This window comes from Eptatretus burgeri, chromosome 5 (assembly GCF_056783735.1).
Source record: "Eptatretus burgeri isolate ZD-2024b chromosome 5, Ebu_testis_v1, whole genome shotgun sequence".
Taxonomy (NCBI): Eukaryota; Metazoa; Chordata; class Myxini; order Myxiniformes; family Myxinidae; genus Eptatretus; species Eptatretus burgeri.
The window spans coordinates 36,610,573-36,630,382 of record NC_140965.1 but is presented as its reverse complement, the minus strand read 5'-3'; the positions used below and the strand labels follow the sequence as shown (position 1 = coordinate 36,630,382).

At 43.7% G+C, this 19,810-nt stretch overlaps 1 protein-coding gene across 2 annotated transcripts in view; it reads left to right on the top strand.

Annotated features, from left to right (window-relative positions):
- Positions 1 to 681: 681 nt before the first annotated feature.
- Positions 682 to 19,810, top strand: part of LOC147026238 (F-box only protein 32-like) — a 37,215-nt gene continuing 18,086 nt past the window's right edge. The window contains exons 1-6 of one of the 2 annotated variants that reach the window (XM_085881457.1): positions 682 to 957; positions 4,449 to 4,552; positions 5,101 to 5,150; positions 5,403 to 5,495; positions 10,021 to 10,114; positions 14,726 to 14,910. In XM_085881457.1, the coding sequence (XP_085737583.1) occupies positions 827 to 957; positions 4,449 to 4,552; positions 5,101 to 5,150; positions 5,403 to 5,495; positions 10,021 to 10,114; positions 14,726 to 14,910 (657 nt within the window). In that variant the 5' untranslated portion in view covers positions 682 to 826. The remainder of the gene's footprint in view (positions 958 to 4,448; positions 4,553 to 5,100; positions 5,151 to 5,402; positions 5,496 to 10,020; positions 10,115 to 14,725; positions 14,911 to 19,810) is intronic. The other variant, XM_085881455.1, reaches the window with a different exon arrangement.

Here is a 19,810-nt window from a genome sequence, read left to right as displayed (position 1 = left end):
TCAAACAAGAGCATTGAGAGAAGTTTATCGTGTTTTCTGTGTGCGGTGTGCGCGCAACGTGAGGCTCCACAGCACAAACCAGCAAACCGATAATTTTTCAAATGGTAGTCCTTCAAAAATAGGGTGTCTATTTACTGCCATTTTTTATGAGGAGTGCCAGTTGGCAAAATACGCAGTAGGAAAAATCTTGCCAGGCAGAGGAACAATTGTGTGTGAACCAATACGTCTTGGCAATGAATCTTCGTCGGTGGATCGGTCAGAATGAAAAGCATCGTATCCAGCGCTTCGATCCTAGCGAATCCCTCGTCGCCTACCGGCTTATCTGTATATCTGTATATGTATATATCTATATATCTATCTCTATATCTATATATCAATATGTATATATCTATATAATCTGACCGACCTCTCGGTATTTAATGATGAAAAGAGATGTGGTTGACGTGAAAGATTAAGACATTAAGTCGACGGAAAATGGATTACCCTTCTGTTTTTATTGCGATTAAACTTCCGTCTCGCTGGACGAAAAGTAAAACAGTTCGAGATTCAGAGACAAAAACAACAAAACATTAAAAAGGACCTGCGAATACGCCCATCGCCGATTCAAACCAATGACATCACCGAGAGATTATTTATGTGCCACGCCCACTGCCGATGTCGGCCAATAGGAGGCACGCATTGGCGGTGACGCTTGAGACATCGGTTCCGGCAACAAAGAACTGCAGAATGTGGACGGGATGGGACGGATGTTCGGGCTCCTTGTCCTCGAACTATTGATCCTCTTTCTGGGTTGATCCCACTTCTTGCCCCCCACCAGCGACTCGCCATGCCTTTTCTGGGAAAGGACTGGCGCTCACCTGGCCGCAGCTGGGTAAAAACGAGTGAAGGATGGACGGTAATTCGGGGGTGTTGTGCTCAAGATGAGACGACCGAGGCAGAGGCAGCGCAGCGCAGCGGGTACGTTACCGACTCGAGTTGTGACGTCATTCGCTGCGTTCGATCGGTGTGTGTGTGTGTGTGTGTGTGTGTGTGTGTGTGTGTGTGTGTGTGTGTGTGTGTGTGTGTGTGTGTGTGTGTGTGTGTGTGTGTGTGTGTGTGTGTGTGTGTGTGTGTGTGTGTGTGTGGTGTGGTGTGTCGGTTCGCGCTCGGTTAAAACCGTTGTAGTGTTATTGTAATTATAAAAATAAAAATGTTGTTGTCTTGGTGAACTGTTGGCAATGTCTTTATGAGAAATGCTGCTGGTACTGCCCTGGTTCGCTAATTACGCTGTTTACGCGATTAGTGGTGGTGGGGGAGGGGGCGGTGGTTAATGCATGGAATGCCTTATTTTAAACCTAATAAATGCTTTCTGCTTCTTCTTCTTAATAGCATCCCTTATCTCACTGCTCAACCACCCTGGTCTCTTTCTGCTTCTAGTTTTACACCTCATTGGAATGTACTTGCTCTACACATTTGGTCCTTAAAGGTTTCCCATTTTTCTGATGCTGATTGTCCTATTGTTAGAGTCTCCCAATCTACATCACCCAACTCTCTCCTCATACCCACAAAGTTTGCCTTCCTGAAATCTCGTACCAGGTCAGGTCAGGTATGGGAGCATGTGCCAGAACAGCGCGTCGCTGCGTCCACTTTCCGTCGGTACTCCAGGGGCCTCCGTCTGGCCATCCCCCAGGCAGATGCCAGGCCCATCCCCATCTCCTTGAGATGATGGTCAACCTGCCCCTTCAAAACTGATGCATACATCTGGGCTTTTCAGACCTCTACCTGGGTTTGATCCTTTCCCAAAGTCTTTTCGTTTGCAGTTCTTTGCATTAGCAGTTATTGACTCTCGTTTCCTGTGGGACCCGCACACTCTGTAGCAACTTGGTTTCATGCGATGTTCATTTGATTCTGAGACCCACGTGCTCCTGGCAAGTGACATCAATACACGCTTACTGTACCTATTTCCCATTCTTATAATTACAAAATAACTTTCTTATAGCTACAACAAACACAACTGTCTTAATTTTACAATAGACTTTTAAAAAGTCTTATTATCAAAGGAACAGAATCTGTGCATCTTTGTTATTCCAGAAGGTCTTTTTGTTTTTGTTTTCCGAAGAGGAAAAAGAAATGAACAGACTTCTAAAATGTATTAGCAACTCAACTGGACTTTAGTCCGGTGAGCCAATGTGATCGAGCAGTGAGTCAGTGAGTCCATAAACACTTCAGTCATTATCGCTTGAACCAAGCACATTATTTTGATGAAACTTGGCCACAAGCTTAATATCTGATGCTTAAAGGCCCAGTCACACCTTGACGATTTAGCCAGCTTATGCCGATTTTAGGAAAACTTGTGTAAAACGCTGGTACACGTCGAATACGTTATGGGTAAGTTTTGATAACATTGAGAGCACGCTGAAAAACACTGCCATACGTCGTAGTACGCTGGCTTTAAACGTTGTACTGTTTGGTTGTCCTCAAATTTTCCATGCTTGAAATTTTAAGACTTATGCCAGCGTATGACTCACACATTCCGCATAACGTGGGCCATAAGTTGTAGGCACGTTGCGCGATCGTTGACACACGTTACTTGTAAGTTACTCATAAGCCAAAACACGTCGAGGTAATGTTTAGCGTATCCGAAACTTATTTCTAACCTATGAGTAACGTGTTGTACGCACGATAAGCGAACGTTGGCACACATCGACAAAAGTTACTTGTAAGGTACTCATAAGTCGAAACGTGTCAATGTAATGGTTAGTGTTCCAGACTCCGTGGTTGTTTTTTTTTTTTTCTTCGGTATGACAGTGATGTCGACACTTCGATTTCTAGTGCGGTTAAAATATAATTAAAAGGCTTCCGCTCAACGATTTAAATCGTAACCGCACTAGAAATCGAAGTGTCGACAACACCGTCATACCGAAGAAAAAAAACCAAAAAAAAAACAGGAAGTCTGGAACACTGACGCTAACCATTACCTTGAGTGTTTCGACTTATGAGTAACTTACAAGTAACTTTTGTCGAAGTGTGACAACGTTGGCATATCGTGCGTACAACTTATTCCCATCGCATGCGGAACGTGTGTCATATGGCAAGTACGTCGTAAAATGTTTAACACGTTTATAATTACAAGATGTACTCCACTTACTACGACGTATGATGGCGTACTTTAGCATTCTATTCACTATACCAAACTGACCCATCCCGTATTCGATGTGCGCCAGCATTTTAGACGCATTTTTCAGAGGTCGGCATACGCTGGCAGGATCGCCAAGGTGTGACTGCGATGTTGACACTTCCATTTCTCCGGCGGTTATGATTTGAATCGTTGTGTGGCAGCCTTTTAATAGGCTACGTCACGTCATCGTCGGCGATACATGCAGCGCGCTATGCATGAGTTAGACTATCGTTGGGCGTAGGTTGTGAACGCCGACAACAGGCTAAGCATTCGTTGGTATAAGTTATCTATAAGACAACGAAACGTTGTGTGTCCGTTACTAATATGTTATGAATACGTCCGAATCTTAAAAAAAACATCAAAAGTTCAACGTAAGCCAGCGTTTTACATACATTTTGATACGTTGCTATTTCTGGCTAAAACGTCAAGGTGTGACTGGGCCTTAACGAAGGTATCTTGACCGCATCAAAATCTGCACTCATTAAGGTGGTCCATGGGGGTGGGGGGGGGGGGTGAGCCCCCCCCCAAATAGGCATTTGCTCTCTTCTTCAAAACTACACACACAATTGAGATGAAACTTGACCACAACCTTCATCATGAGTGATGTACCAAAGTTTGTTCATGGCATTAACAAAATCAGTCGAAGGGGATCTGTGGGGGGGTTTGAGTGACTTGCTCCTGATGCAGGTGAGCTTCAGGATGTGCTGTCCTCCCTATTTTTGTATCCCTCCCTCATAACGATTGCATCATTGTATTGTTGAATTGCCTTATCCAGGACTATAATTAGGCAGGCTGACATGTTGTCATTTTGTATAGGTTGCAAAGCCTGAACCATTGGAGATGGCAGAAGGGCTACTCCTTTCACATCTTCAGATGCATTGGGCTACCAAGGCAGTTTTCCACTGGCCAGTGGGCATAGACCTGGATGGGTCTTCACTCTGACACAGGATACGAGAATAGCTCATTCTTCCCAGTAAGCTGGTACTCATTTTACCGACCTCGGAAGGATGATCGGATGAGTCAACATACTTGGTGTCATGTTAACGGCATGGCAGAGGCTCAAACTCAGGACCCTAATATCTTAGACCAGCTACCTTAAGCTAACATCAGACTTCATTGGAGATAGGTCCACAAGAATAACAACAGAGGCAAAAACAACTATAATTTGTAGCAGGAGCTTGTGCTCAGCTAACCTGAGCCTTTAATAAAGGTGCTAATACAAGAGGTTAATCCCACAATGATTGAATGATGTATGAGTTGAGATAGTTTCCCACATCGTATATATTTTCAGGTCTGCAGAAGACAAAGAAAATTGGATTTCGGGGAACAATGAAAAATGCTTCGAAAGTGCAAGCAAGAAACGAAGGAAGGAACTTGCAAACATCAAGGCACAGAGTACGTATCACACCCATCCTAAACTTTGTGTTCCATGGCTGTGGAACTTTTATTTTCATTTTAAAACTTGCTTTGGGGATAGGGGGGTGGGGTGAGAAGGTGGTTGGGCGTTGGCACCTTTTCATAGGTAGCATTTTGATGTCCAACGCAAAATGCCCTGCGGGCATTAAGTATCAACTACAATGTGTGCACTGGCATCACATGTAAAGCAGAGCAGGTGTAGCAGTTAAGACTGCCTTCTCCCTGAAGGTCATTAATGAGGAAACTTTGTTTTTACGACCAATCCAATAGCGACGTGGTAATTCTCCTGAGATTAACTCATCGCGACGTGGTCATAGCGACGCTTGGTAATCCAATTCCTTAATACTGTTGCCTTCTGCTGCATATGAACCGATGAACTTTAGGATGCCAATCCAGTGGCAGGGAGTCAGTGAAGTTACCATGAGACCACAACCAGACCCAACATGACTTGATTAGAAAGTTGTGCATTATCCAATTTCTTGTGCTCATTTTTTGTTTTGTTTTTATTGGAACATTTTGTATTCCAGATTGCGACAATGACAAATGGATCTGCGTGCATAAATGCAGCACAAAAGAGGTAAGGTTTGTGTGGACGTGGAAAAGGAGAGCATTTGGTATTTCCTGCCCGATTGTTGTCTCAGATGGTTCATAAACGAGGTGCACGGTGGGAGGGAAGGGGAAGCGTGTGTTTGTGCCTGTAATTTTTTTTTTTTCCTTTTTTAAAATACCTTGAAAAAAGCACAGCACTTTCATGCTATACTTTTGTTGTTCTTGTTTATGTTATATCTGATGCTTATATGATACAACAAATTCTATTTTGTTTTTGTAGCGCCACGGTTACTGCACTCTCGGCGAAGCTTTTACTCAGTTGGACTTTTCCAGCGCCATTAAAGATGGCTGTCAATTTCGCTACATCATCAAGGTGAGAACCGAACCTACACTTACTTCCATACTTTTCTTCGTCTCACATCAGGTATTTGTTTCATCAATAAATAATGCACTCTGAGTAAGTAAGATGTCTTTATCCAAATGCTAAGTTTGCATGACTTTGGACGAGACAAGTAGTGAGTTTTTAACCACTCGCCAATCGTAATGTTATTCATTCACTTCTTAAACCAGGCCGAGGTCTGTATGCAACTGCTCTTTTATTACCCTGTGCACACAAAGCGAAAAGCAGGGTAAAGCAATTGGTTCACGTCCATCCGTCTTTCTTATCAGTTTGTGATCAAGGAACAACGTACAGTATTTAAATTGAATGTTATATTCTGAACACTATTCGGACATGAATAAGAAGACAAGTAGTTTGTCGTTTTAACATATCTTGGCTTAGAAATCACCCCAATCGCACATGTGCAGAGAGTAGTGAGATTATATTTTTTTAGTCTGTCTGCCTGCCTTATAGTCAAATAAAATGAAAAACTTATTCCAAACAGAAAACGTACTGTTTTTAAGGACATTATAAAAGACATAAATATCAGGCATGAAGAACTAATGTAACGTGTTAGATAGGGTGGTGCAATAGATGCTGCGCAAAATGGCGGTAAAACGGATATTTTTTTTTTTTTAATACGCCTTTTAAAGCTCTTTAAACCTCAATTTAAATTGAACTATATATTGGAACACTGTAGAACACAAATCGCCTTCATCTTACTTCCAAGAACCTCCAGTTTTGTGGTGGTGTGTTCAGTCACCAAGTTTCTTGTAGAGCACGCGACAAGTGTCTGAAGCACTCAAGCAAGCATTCCATTCAAAACCGTTGATAAGGAAATTGAAAATAGTTCCGATTCTGGTGCATGGTGAAATTTGAGCTCCTCCGTCCCAACTCACCAAAGTGTGTGTGTGTGTGTGTGTGTGTGTGTGTGTGTGTGTGTGTGTGTGTGTGTGTGTGTGTGTGTGTGTGTGTTTTTTTTTTTTTTTTTTTTTTTCTCGTCATTGTGTTGCTATCGTGTGAAACGTGTATGGATGCGGTGGAGAGACGGACGCAGAAACAGAGGCACAAGTCACAGTCTGGTTTGATTCTATTATAAACATAATGCCTATTCCCTTCCCACTAATGGGGGAGGTGGTAGAAGGGGGGACAATTTACATACACAATATACCATGGAGATGACTACACTGGGGCCTTTCAATGTGGATTTCGATAACCATCACAAAATACTTGAAGACTCTAGTACACAAATTGTGTCATAATACTTCCAATAGCCTCCAGTTTTGCTGTACAGTACTTCAATTTAAGTTCAGGTTCAATAGGGGTGGTGTATCAGGGTGCTGTTCAAGACTGCTTCTGGACTACTTCAATCACATTAAACTTTCGGATTTTTCTTTTTCTTCTTTGTAACAATCGTTGAAATCATTATTTTATTAACATTTAAGCAACACTGTGCAGGGTATCATGTTCTATGAACCCTATAGTTTCCTTGATATTTCACCTTGATCGATACGTGTTGTTAAGATTCATTATCACCAAACTGTCCCTTTTTTAAATGTTACAACGACATTTATAGGAAGGACACGTCGACGGGGCAACTCCATAATTTTGGAATATCCTTTTGGTGCCTGTTAACTGGATAGCTTCACATTTTCATCTTGGCTGTGGATGATGTAGATGTCATATGCAGTACCACTACATGGTTTGATTTGAAAGGAGGCAATTGTGTAGCAGTGCCTTGCCTAAATTCCCTGCCAAAAGATTAAATAGGATATGTGAATTAATTATACATAGGCAAGTGGATGTTTTAAGTGAGATAAAGTTTATTGTAAGAACACAGTTAATACATAAGAGGTCAGAACATTCAGAGTTAATGGAGTGTGGATATGGCACAGGCATGATGTTCCAAATTTCCTCCTCCTGGGTCTAAGTTTCCTTGATGATCTTCATGGTTTCAATACCGTCTCACCATGGAAACGATTTAATGATGTGGCATTTCAACTCTGCTTCCACGAAATTTTAAATGTGTGCAAAGCTTATGTATACCAAGAGGCAATGAAAACGCATGACAAATTAAAATTGACATTTATTTCATAGCATGTGAAAAAGGATCAATGTATGCAGTCACATGAGATTTGTCAGGGAGAGTCTTACAGAATCTGTACAGAGATGGGAAAATTGGGATGCACACATGACATCACAAAAACGTCAAACGATACAGGGGTCTGTACAGTCAATCTCGAGTGTGACAACCTTTGGCGGCGATGCACGCTTGCAGTCTATGGGGCATGGATAGACACATGCGGCAGATGAGAGCTTGTACCTCAATTGCAAGCCTAACCCTAACCCTAACAGCTAACATCCTCAGCAGGATGCAATGAAATTGTTCATCGGGAAAGAATTCCTTTGAGCTCTTTAATCATCTTGTGGACGGGCCAGCGTGCGAGAGGACCCCGCGACGGGAATCGAAGGATCGACAGACTCGAAGGACGAGGTGAACACTTGTGAGTTGTGCCGGCAGGACTGGGACACTGGGCGGCAGAAATAACTCAACGCGGGAATCATAGTCGGACATTGTATGTGATGGTGAACTTCCTCATTTGACTTTGTATCTGTTTATTTGAAATACAAGTTTCAAAAACGTTACGCTCTTGATGTGGTCATTGTAACGCCACTCAGAAATCACAGACACCAACTGACAAAGATCCTATTTGAGTGATAGTGGACCTGTATGTTCGTTCATACTCATGAAGCTCAAAGCTTGGATTGCAGTCATTTGAGAACGCGCTGCGTTCGGCACCATGAACAACATACGTACACCAAAGGGAAGGAAACCCGCGAAGGTGTGCATATCCCCTATCACCCTCACCTCCGACAGCTATATTCCATATATATCGTATATGTGTTTTCATTGCCTGTTAGTATATTTTGGGCAGAGGATGCAATAATGGCTCAAATAGCCGAAGCCTGGACCCCTTGTTGATGGGTAATAATTTCTGCTGAAGAGTTGTTGCAAATATCATGTTGGAATTTGCTTGCTCTGCTTCACTGCAGAATGAAAGGGTCTTTAAAATGATATGTGCACCAAAAGATTTGTGAAGATTTTTAATTTTTTTTAAGTTCTTTGAGAGTAAAAAATAAATAAAACGAGTTCATATCACACCTTACCTTGTGCAGTCTTGAGAAACGGACGTGAGAAGGGTCTTTTCAACTCTTGCTTTGCATTTCCAAGCATGAGCTATATTTCTTACAACTCACAATTTTGTCTGAATCTCGTTATTGAGAGCATGAGCGGAAAACTTGATTGGTCGAGATGGTGTGATATTTTGTCCAAGTACAACTAAACTGAAGGTTTTTGGAAGTGGCAAGGAGATTTGTGTTCTAGTGTTCAAGTGTATAATTAAATTTAATATAAAATAAAAACTTTTAAAGGCTGTAGTATGAAAAAAAAAAAATTCAGAAGTTTACCACCGTTGATGCACCACCTTTTATTTTACACCACCTTATTTAACACCTTAAATTAGTTATTCATGCCTGTTGTTTGTGTTTAGAATGATGTCCCTGAAAACAGTAAGTTTCCTGTTTGGAATGATTTTAATTTTTGTTTGACTGCCAGACAGGCAGACAGTTAAAATGTCTCGCTCTTCTCTGCGCATGCGTGCTCAGGATGAGATTTGCCATATTCAGAGCCAAAGTACTGCTAAATTGCTTGTTTGTGTTCCGATTTGTGTTCTACAGTGTTCAACATTTACAATTAAATTGAAATAAAGTAGTTCCTCGATCATAGACTGATGTCTGTAGACAGACAGACGGACAGAGTAAACCAATTGCTTAACCCTGCCCAAGCCTCGTGTTGGCTTAGCGGTTAGAGTGGCTGACTTGGGATCCTTGAGTCCTGAGTTCAAGCCCCGTTGGCCGCTGAATTATTACCAGGTGGGGTTGACTCAGCCTGTCATCCTTCCGAGGTCTGCAAAACGAGTACCAGTGTACTGGTAATAGGGACACTGCATCAGCGGCATAGCTGCGTACCTACCATTGATACAACCAGCAGCATTATCACCTGGTTGTACAGTATAATGAATTGCATCAACAACAGTCTTGGACAATATTGTTTCGGACTTCATGTCTTTATCAATGAAGACGATGCTGGATGATATAAAGCTGCTGTTTCCCTGCTCTCTTAAAGTTGTTCACATTGTTATTGCTGCATTTATGTTTAGCCTTGCCCATCCCTAAAGGTATTGGAGAGAGGATTTAACCAGTCTGTATGTCAGGTAGTGTGCGTGTTCGCACGTTGATGTACTTTAATGTAGGTCATTCATTTTCCTCATCGACTGTAATATATGTAAACCGGTGAGGTCTGCATTTTAAAGTACTCAGTCTTGTTTCCCTCCTGTATCTAAGTGGCATGTTTGTTTCCGAGTTTCATTGCCTACCTTTTTAGCACCGAATAATATCCAAACTTTTCTTCTTTGTTGCAATCTCAACTCACCACACTTTTTTTTTTCTTTTCTTCCAGTTACTTCAGCTCATCGCGAACACTCAACTCACATCGCTAAGTGGAATTGCTCAGAAAAACTACTTCACTCTCTTAGACATGGTCATTGTCAAAGGTACAACCTCTCTATGGTATCTGTGTGTCCTGCTTGGGACATGGGTTTACCTTCTGGAGCAGGAATATTTCCAGGTCACTGACAATACAATATGGTTATAGCCTCAGCAGGATGCATGATTGATAAACGTAAGCAATCACCTGATTGGTGAGCTCACCTTGGAAGCTCCACCTTCTGAAAGAATGGTTACGTTCACTACATTGTCCTACATGTTGATTTATGTTCCCTTTCAGGAATGTGAACAATAATGTCGTACAGTGCAGCTCTTCATGGACTAACCCCCCCCCCCCAAAAACAGCCTTTATACAGCCATTTTTCCCTGCTGAGCAGGGGTTAGCTTTTTGCGGGCTCCATGCAATCATGGTTCCCTTCTTGAGGCAATGTGTTTTTTTATGGCCGGATGCCCTTCCTGATGCCAACCCTGGTCGCCTCTTACGACACACAGGGATATGGTACACCTATTCTAACCAGGGCATACACCGGGACCAGTACACTGGTACTCATTTAATCGACCTCGGAAGGATGACAGGCTGAGTCAACCCCCTGGTGTTAATTAAGTGGAAAACGGGGCTCGAACTCAGGACCCGAGGATCCCAAGCGTGCCACCCTAAACACTAAGCCAACACAAGGCTCCAGCTGTTCATGTACTGGAGAAGCAAATTGTCATGCAGTTGATATGACTGTTCATTGCAACCTGGGTGACCAGCTTTTATGGGGATGAGGGGGGGGCACGCAGGCAGGGCTCAAGGCCGCCGCTGCAGACACCCTTGCAGAGTGAAGGGGCAGCGTCCCTTGTGTGAAGTCAGGGGGTGAATTTCCCTGAAGCAATGAGGTTTTAAAGTATTTAAATAAGCTATTAGTCTTTAAGGATTTAAATATGCCCAAAATGGATTCCAGAGCATGTTGTCACCCAGTTAATGTACAGGACAGCTGCATCATGGGAATTTGCATCAAAATACTGAGATTACCAGGCCAATTGGCATCCCAGGAGGATATGAAACAGGACGTGGCACACTTTGGCATAAAATGAGACTTTCTCATAAAATACGAGACTGCTCGTCAGTGTGAATGCAACAAACCTTCACATAGTTCAGTAAACAAAGTCTGATGTGATCTCTAATTTGAAGGTTTGTCATTTGTGGAGTATCTTGAGACTGCTACTGTCTTTTGAGGTCAGGATGAGTACTAATGAAACTAATTGGTCATGGGATTTTGATATTTTGGCTAAGATAGAGACCCAGATGCCTCGTCTTGTAAATTATGCTGAGGAATGTTTAATATCTGTATTGCAGACTACACTGCTTGCTTAAGATTACTTCTGAAGGATGGTTTGCTCAACAATACGGCATCCACAAAGATATATCCAGGATGAGAAAATGATGCTGTGAATTGTGGTCCACCTTCGCTTGTGGAAACACGGGCTGCGGTGAACCGGTTGAAACAGGGTAAAGCTCCAGGGATCTGTGGCATCCATGCTGAACTTCTCAAGGCTGGTGGAAATGCTGCACTCGTGTCGTTGCACGCAGTTTTGTGCTCTGCCTGGAACACAGGCATCATCCCAACTGATTGGAAGAGGGGCCTTGTTGTCCCTCTCTGGAAAGGGAAGGGTGATCGCCAAGACTGCAACAACTACCGAGGGGTGATGCTGCTCTCAGTGCCGGGCAAGGTCTTTGCTCGGATAATTCTTGAGAGGGTTCGCCACAATCTGCTTGAGCACCAGCGTCCAGAGCAGTCAGGTTTTACACCAAAGAGGTCATTGATTGACCGTATCCTTGCTCTTCGTGTCCTCACCGAACGCAGACGAAAGTTTCGGCAGGGGCTGCTTGCAGCCTATGTTGATCTCTGTAAAGCGTTCGATTCAGTGAATTGGGATGTCCTCTGGAGGATTCTTGGTCTTCGTGGGGTGCCACCAAAACTGATCGATCTGATGTCTGAACTCTACTCTGGTACTGAGAGTGCTGTGAAGTTTGGTGGTACCATCTCTGACTTATTTCCAGTTGCTACTGGAGTTCGTCAGGGGTGTGTACTGGCCCCCACACTTTTTAGCACTTGTATGGACTGGATTTTAGGGAGGATGTTGGAAAGATCAAGCTGTGGTGCATCGTTTGGGAATGTCAAGATCTCGGACCTTGATTTCGCAGATGATGCAGTCATCTTTGCGGAGACTTTAGATCTCCTTTTGGGGGCCCTCGAGGTGCTGAATGAGGAGTCGGAGCCGCTGGGATTACGGGTTTCTTGGGTCAAAACTAAGATCCAGGCTTTCAATGACATCTTGGATGCTGCTGTCCTGTCTGTGTCTGTTTGTGGTGAGGATGTTGAGGTCATAGAGAGATTCACTTACCTTGGCAGTGATATTCATGTCTCTGCTGGCTGTGAGTCAGAGGTCAATAGACGTCTGGGTCGGACCTGGGGAGTCCTGGATTCACTGGATCATGGGGTGTGGCGCTGCCGGTACCTGTGCAGGAGGACGAAAGTCCGAGTCTTCAGGTCCTTGGTACTTCCAGTCTTGCTCTATGGATGTGAGACTTGGACTCTGACCAAGGATCTGAGGTGGAGACTTAATTCCTTTGGTACCAGGTCTCTTCGGAGAATCCTTGGCTATCGCTGGTCAGATTTTGTGTCCAACGAGCGGTTGCTGAGAGAGACTCGGATGAGATTTGTTACCTGCATAGTCCGTGAGCGTCAGTTGCGGATGTATGGACATGTGGCTCGTTTTCCTGACTCTGATCCTGCTCACCAGATTCTCTCAGCAAGGGAGTCTCGTGAGTGGAGGAGGCTGATGGGCCGACCACATGCCTCGTGGTTGCAGCAGGTTGACCAGCATCTCAAGGAGATGGGGATGGGCCTGGCATCTGCCTGGGGGAAGGCCAGACGGAGGCCCCTGGAGTACCGGCGGAAAGTGGACGCAGCGACGCGCTGTTCTGGCACATGCTCCCATACCTGACCTGACCTGACAAAGATATAAAATGCATTTGTGAGTTTTACTTGTTTAAAATACTGTATCTGATATAAAATTTGGATCAACTCTGCTTTCAGAAATTGGTCACACACATTGCTGATGCACATCTTCCATAGAGCCACAGGCATGATTTGGGCAAAGTCGAAAAATGATCAACTGCATTTTCAAGACAAGACCGATACAAGAAAAGTATCAAGGGTAGAATGTACACCTGTGTGTTGTCTCTTTTGACCTGATTCTGGCTTTTGATTCTGTGAACAGGCTGAGACTCTGTGCTATTAAAACTTGGATGGCCCCCTAAATCTGTCAACATAATTGGAGAACACCTTTTTGGCATGTGCGGAAGGGTCAGTGGCCACCGAACAAGTCTCAGACCCATTACCGATAACAAATGGCCTGAAGCTGAGATACAGCATGGCATCCCTTCTGATTACCCTCGACTATACACCTCAATGCTGAGAGAGGCTCTGTTTGAGATTGTACAGGAATATACATTCGGTTTCTGCACATCAGATGCACAACCTCATGAGATTTACTGCAAGCAACCTGGTATTGGAAGCACTAATATTAGAACTTCTACATGCCGATGATTGTGCCGTTTGCTCACACAAGTGCGATCTTCAGGAAATGACAAACACCTTCTTTTTTGTAGCAGCAATCGCATTCGGCCTTACCATTAATTTTAGCAAGACAATGGTACACCCATCGGTATGGAGACGTCGGTTATTGAACTGAAGGAAGTCCTTCAATCTTTTCAAATGATACGCTGATTGAGAAAATGGTCGCTTGCAGACATAAAGCCAGCAGAAACTTTGACTGTCTATATGAAAGAGTCTGAAATGACCGAGTACTTAAATTGTCCACAAAGATCACATTTTATCAGACTATTGTATTGACTGCACTGCTGTATGGTTGCAAGAAATGGAAACTGGGTAGACCGCAAGTAAAGCGGCTCGAGTCTTTCCACATGTGGAACTTCTCCGGAGTAAATGTCCGGAATATACTCTGGATTAAATGCCAGAACAAAATCGCCAACACCAAGTCCAAATCCTGCGTTGATCTCAATCTTTCAGCCTTGTAGTACTTTGGTCAAAATGCAGCTTAAATGAGGTCATTTGCTTTGTGTGAATGACTCAAAACAGCCAAAATATCGTATCAAGATAATTACAGTTGGGAAAGCTCTCGATAGGGTGGACAAAAGAACAGGGATACAATGAAACGGTTCCTAATGAAGTGCAGCATTGCCCTGAACAACCGAGAGGCAATGGCCCAAGAGGGCTCTCAGTGGAAATCCACTGTTTATGAGGAAGTCAAAACATTCGATAGCCAACGCTTACTGGCTGTCGAAGCAAAAAGGAGAAGCAAGATAGAAACGGCTTCCTTCTACTAAGTAACAGCTGCTGTTTTGAATCCCGCTTGTCCTGTATGGAGATGCTTATGTGCGGCGCATATTGGCTTGATCAGCCATATGCACACACAAGCTTAAAACCTTTACTTTTGCTTTCTCTTCCAGGGCAGTCATTGTCGCCACTAATAACCATTCATAACCACTAATTAAAATATTATGATGTATTACATAGCTTAAATTGTGTTGATAAAAGTGAATAGCATGGCACTCCTGAATCATCCTTCTATTCTTTTGCCCAATGCAGTGCTTGCCGAGCAGCAAAATGTACAAGCAGTTCGGGGGTTGCTGGCTCAACTGGACTTGTCAATCAGCAGCCTGGTCAGGTGCATGGGTCGTCTACTGCTCATTGGCAATGTGGGTACCTGGTGCTGGCGCTTGGACACCGTCCGTCATTGGCAGGCCGCAGTCTCCTCTCTACAGGTCTCGGGCGTGAGTTCTCACCTGCCATCATTGGTGTCTTTGTATTGGGGAGTATTGGTTTTCTACTCCAATATAACTTGTAGGATTGGTCAATGATTTGCATTTGAGGAACATTGATTTCACAAGAATGGTCTAGATAGATTTCCATAATGTAGTGCAATTCCCCTTTGCATCCTTTTTTATATGCCTGATATATATATATATATATATATATATATATATATATATATATATATATATATATATATATATATATATATATATATATATATATATATATATATATATATATATATATATATATATATATATATATATATATATATATATATACACATACATCGGGGCGTATTATGTGATACCGGTCATCCGTTTGTCACTCTGTCCATCTGTCTCTGTCTGTCTGTCTGTCTGTCCGTCTGTTCCTGTCCGCACTCTAACTCCCAAAGTTTTCAACTTTCATGTTTAATATTTGGTACATAGGTACAGACTGTGGAGACGGTGTGTCGCGACATATGTTCCTCATCTCAAGTGGTTGCCATGGCAACCAGGATGCTGTTTTCCATCCATTCCTGTCTGCACTCTAACTCCCAAAGTTTTCAACTTTCACGTTTCATATTTGGTACATAGGTACAGACTGTGGAGATGGTGTTTCGTGACATATGTTCGTCATCTAAAGTGGTTGCCATGGCAACCAGGATCCTGTTTTCCATGTAGTAGCACAATTCTGTATATACCTTCTCGTTCGGGCGTATATTGTGCTCACTTGCACTCTTGTCTTGTTTATTATTGTTATTATTCCTCTTATTCACTGATGATGGAAACTGTGGGCATGAATGGTCAATTAAATTTTTAGTTAGTTTTTTTTTTTGTTATTCTACTATATCATTCATTGGTTGTGTGCACATTTGGGCTAAGAGGATTGCCTTGAAGTATGCATACTCATCTCTAAGCTGTTTCTCTAGCCTGGGTTCAAATCTCAGCCCAGCTATAAACTGTCATCATTTCATTTAATTTACTATTTTACAGGTAGATCAAGACTTGCACTGTGCTCCCACAGGATTGCTACAAGCACACAAGGCACCAAAATACGTTTGAACAGAAATTGAGTTGTTGCCATCACCCCCCCCCCACCCAAACCTCTTCTTCTTCTTTTGGCTAGCTCCCATGAGGGGTCGCCACAGCAGATCAACCGTCTCCATTTCGCTCTATCCTCCACATCTTCCATTGACACTCCAACCACCCGCATGTCTGCCCTCACCGCATCCATGAACCTCTTTTTTGGCCTTCCTCTTCTCTTCCTGCCTGGCGGCTCCATCTTCAACATCCTTCTCCCGATATACTCCGCTTCCCTCCTGTGCACATGTCCAAACCATCTCAATCTCTCCTCTCTCACTTTGTCTCCAAACCGTTCTACCTGCGCTGTCCCTCTAATACACTCATTTCTTATCCTATCAATACTCGTCACTTCAAACGAGAATCGCAGCATCTTTAACTCTGCCACCTCCAGCTCCGCTTCCTGTCTTTTTGTTAGCACCTCCGCCTCCAAACCATACAACATAGCTGGTCTCACTACCGTCTTATATACTTTCCCCTTCACTCTTGCAGCTACCCTTCTGTCACAAATCACTCCTGCAACTCTTCTCCACCCACTCCATCCTGCCTGCACTCTCTTTTTCACTTCTCTCCCACACTCTCCGTTACTTTGGAGAGTTGATCCCCAGTATTTAAACCCATCCACCTTCCCCACCTCAACTCCTTGCAACCGCACCATACCACCACCCTCCCTCTCATTTATGCACATGTACTCAGTCTTACTCCGACTGACTATCATTCCCCTTCTCTCCAGTGCGTACCTCCACCTCTCGAGGCTCGCCTCAGCCTGCTCCCTACTCTCCATACAGATCATGATGTCATCCGCGAACATCATAGTCTATGGAGACTCCAGTCTGATCTCGTCTGTCAACCTGTCCATCACCATTGCAAACAGGAAAGGGATCAGAGTCGATCCTTGGTGAAATCCCACTTTTACCTTAAACCGGTCCGTCATTCCTACCGCACACCTCACCGCTGTCACACTGTCCTCATACATATCCTGCACGATCCTCACATACTTCTCCACCACTCCTGACTTCCTCATAGAATACCACAACTCCTCTCTTGGCACCCTATCATAAGCTTTCTCTAAGTCCACAAACACACAATGTAACTCCTTCTGGCCTTCCCTATACTTCTCCATCAACATTCTCAAAGCAAACATCGCATCAGTGGTGCTCTTTCCTGGCATAAACCCATATTGCTGCTCACAGATCATCACCTCTCCTCTCAACCTAGCTTCAACTACTCTTTCCCACAACTTCATGGTGTGGCTTAACAACTTTATCCTTCTGTAATTTCCACAGCTCTGTACATCACCCTTATTCTTGAAAATCGGAACCAGTACACTTAATCTCCACTCCTCCGGCATCCTCTCACTTTCCAAGACTTTATTAAACAATCTGGTTAACAACCCCACTGCCATCTCTCCCAAGCACTTCCATGCCTCCACTGGTATGTCATCTGGGCCAACCGCCTTTCCACTTTTCATCTTCTTCATAGCAGTCCTCACTTCATCCTTACTGATCCACCCCACTTCCAGATTCACTATCTCCACCTCTTCCAACCTTCTCTCTCTCATTTTCTTCATTCATCAGCTCCTCAAAGTACTCCATCCACCTTCTCAACACACTCTCCTCGCTCGTCAGCACATTCCCATTTGCGTCCTTTATCACGCGAACCTGCAGCACATCCTTCCCAGCTCGGTCCCTCTGTCTTGCCAATCGGTATAAATCCTTTTCCCCTTCTTTTGTATCCAACTTCTCATACAGCTTGTCATATGCCTTTTCCTTGGCCTTTGCCACCTCTCTTTTTGCCTTTCGCCGCCACTCCTTGAACTCCTGCCAACTTTCTTCATCTCTCTGACTATCCCACTTCTTTTTCGCCAACCCCTTCTTCCTTATACTTTCCTGTACTTCCTCGTTCCACCACCAAGTCTCCTTATCTTCCTTCCTCTGTCCAGATGTCACACCAAGTACCTTCCTCGCTATCTCCCTCACCACTTCTGCTGTCGTTGCCAAATCATCCCACCCATCTTTACCACCATCCAACGCCTGTCTCACCTCCTCCCTAAATTTCACGCAACAGTCTTCCTCCTTCAGCTGCCACCATCTGGTCCTTGGTTCAGCCCTCACTCTCTTCCTCAACCTCACCTCTAAAGTCATCCTACAGACCACCAATCGATGCTGTCGAGCTACACTCTCCCCTGCCACAACCTTACAGTCACTAATCTCTTTCATGTTGCATCTCCTGCTTAAGATGTAATCCACCTGTGTGCACTTTCCTCCACTCTTGTATGTCACCCTGTGTTCCTCCTTCTTCTTGAAATACGTATTTACCACTGCCATTTCCATTCTTTTTGCAAACTCTACCACCATTTGCCCTTCCACATTTCTCTTGTTGAGACCGTACCTACCCATCACCTCCTCATCCTCTTTATTCGCTTCCCCAACATTCCCATTGAAATCTGCTCCAATCACCACTCTTTCATCCTTGGATACACTCTCCACCACTTCATCTAACTCACTCCAGAAATCTTCTTTATACTCTATCTCACACCCCATATGTGGGGCATATGCACTGATGACATTCATCATCACCCCTTCAATTTCCAACTTCACACTCATCACTCGGTCAGACACCCTCCTCACCTCCAATACCCTCTTGACATGATCTTCCTTCAGGATTATCCCGACACCATTTCTCCTCCCATCCACACCATGGTAGAACAGTTTGAAACCACCTCCAATGCTCCTCGCCTTACTCCCCATCCACTTGGTCTCTTGTACACACAGTATGTCCACCTTTCTTCTCTCCATCATATCAGCCAACTCTCGCCCTTTGCCAGTCATCGTCCCAACATTCAGAGTTCCAACTCTCACCTGTACACTTCTACCTTTCCCCCTCTCCCACTGCCTCCGGACTCGCCTTCCCCATCTCCTTCTCCTCCTTCGCCCAGTAGTAGAACAATTTCCACTGGTACCGTGCTGACCGCCGGTACCGGTGGCGGTCGTTGGTAACCCGGGCCTCGACCGATCCGGTATGGAAATTCGTTTTGTTGTCCGCATAATGATTTGGCATAGGTTTTTACGCCGGATGCCCTTCCTGATGCAACCCTGGTCGCCTCTTACGACACACAGGGATATGGAACACCTATTCTAACCGGGGCATACACCGGGCCCAGTACAACTGGTACTCATTTCGCCGACCTCGGAAGGATGGCAGGCTGAGTTAACCCCCTGGTGTTTTCGACTTGGTATATATATATATATATATATATATACACACACATACATACACATATACATATATTAATTCAGTGTCCCAACGGGGCTTGAACTCAGGACCTTTTGGGTCCCAAGCCACTGCCCTAACCACTGCGCCAACACCAACACCCCTCCCCCCCCCATCCAAACCATAAAAGAAAAAATAAGTACAGTATAGTAAAATCGCACATATATACAAAGTTTTTAAAAAAAGAAAGTTTAAAATGCACAAGTATTTCGGCCATGTCTTTTCTTTTTTTCTCACATTTTTAATTTCTTTTTTTTTTTCATTTTTTCATTTTTTAAAATTAATTTCTCACATTTTGCCTTTTCTTGTGGGGTCATCATAATTCAATCTGAAACACGAAATAAACTTTAAGCTCAGAAACTTCGATATATGGTGTGGTAACTGTCCAGCTTTCAACATTCTCAAATTTATACCTAAAAAGTTATAAGGCTTCAAAGTTCTTTCATTTCAATGTGGACACCCTGTATATTCAAAAAGGAGAAAACTTATAATAGTCAGACATAAAATATAACCCGGATGG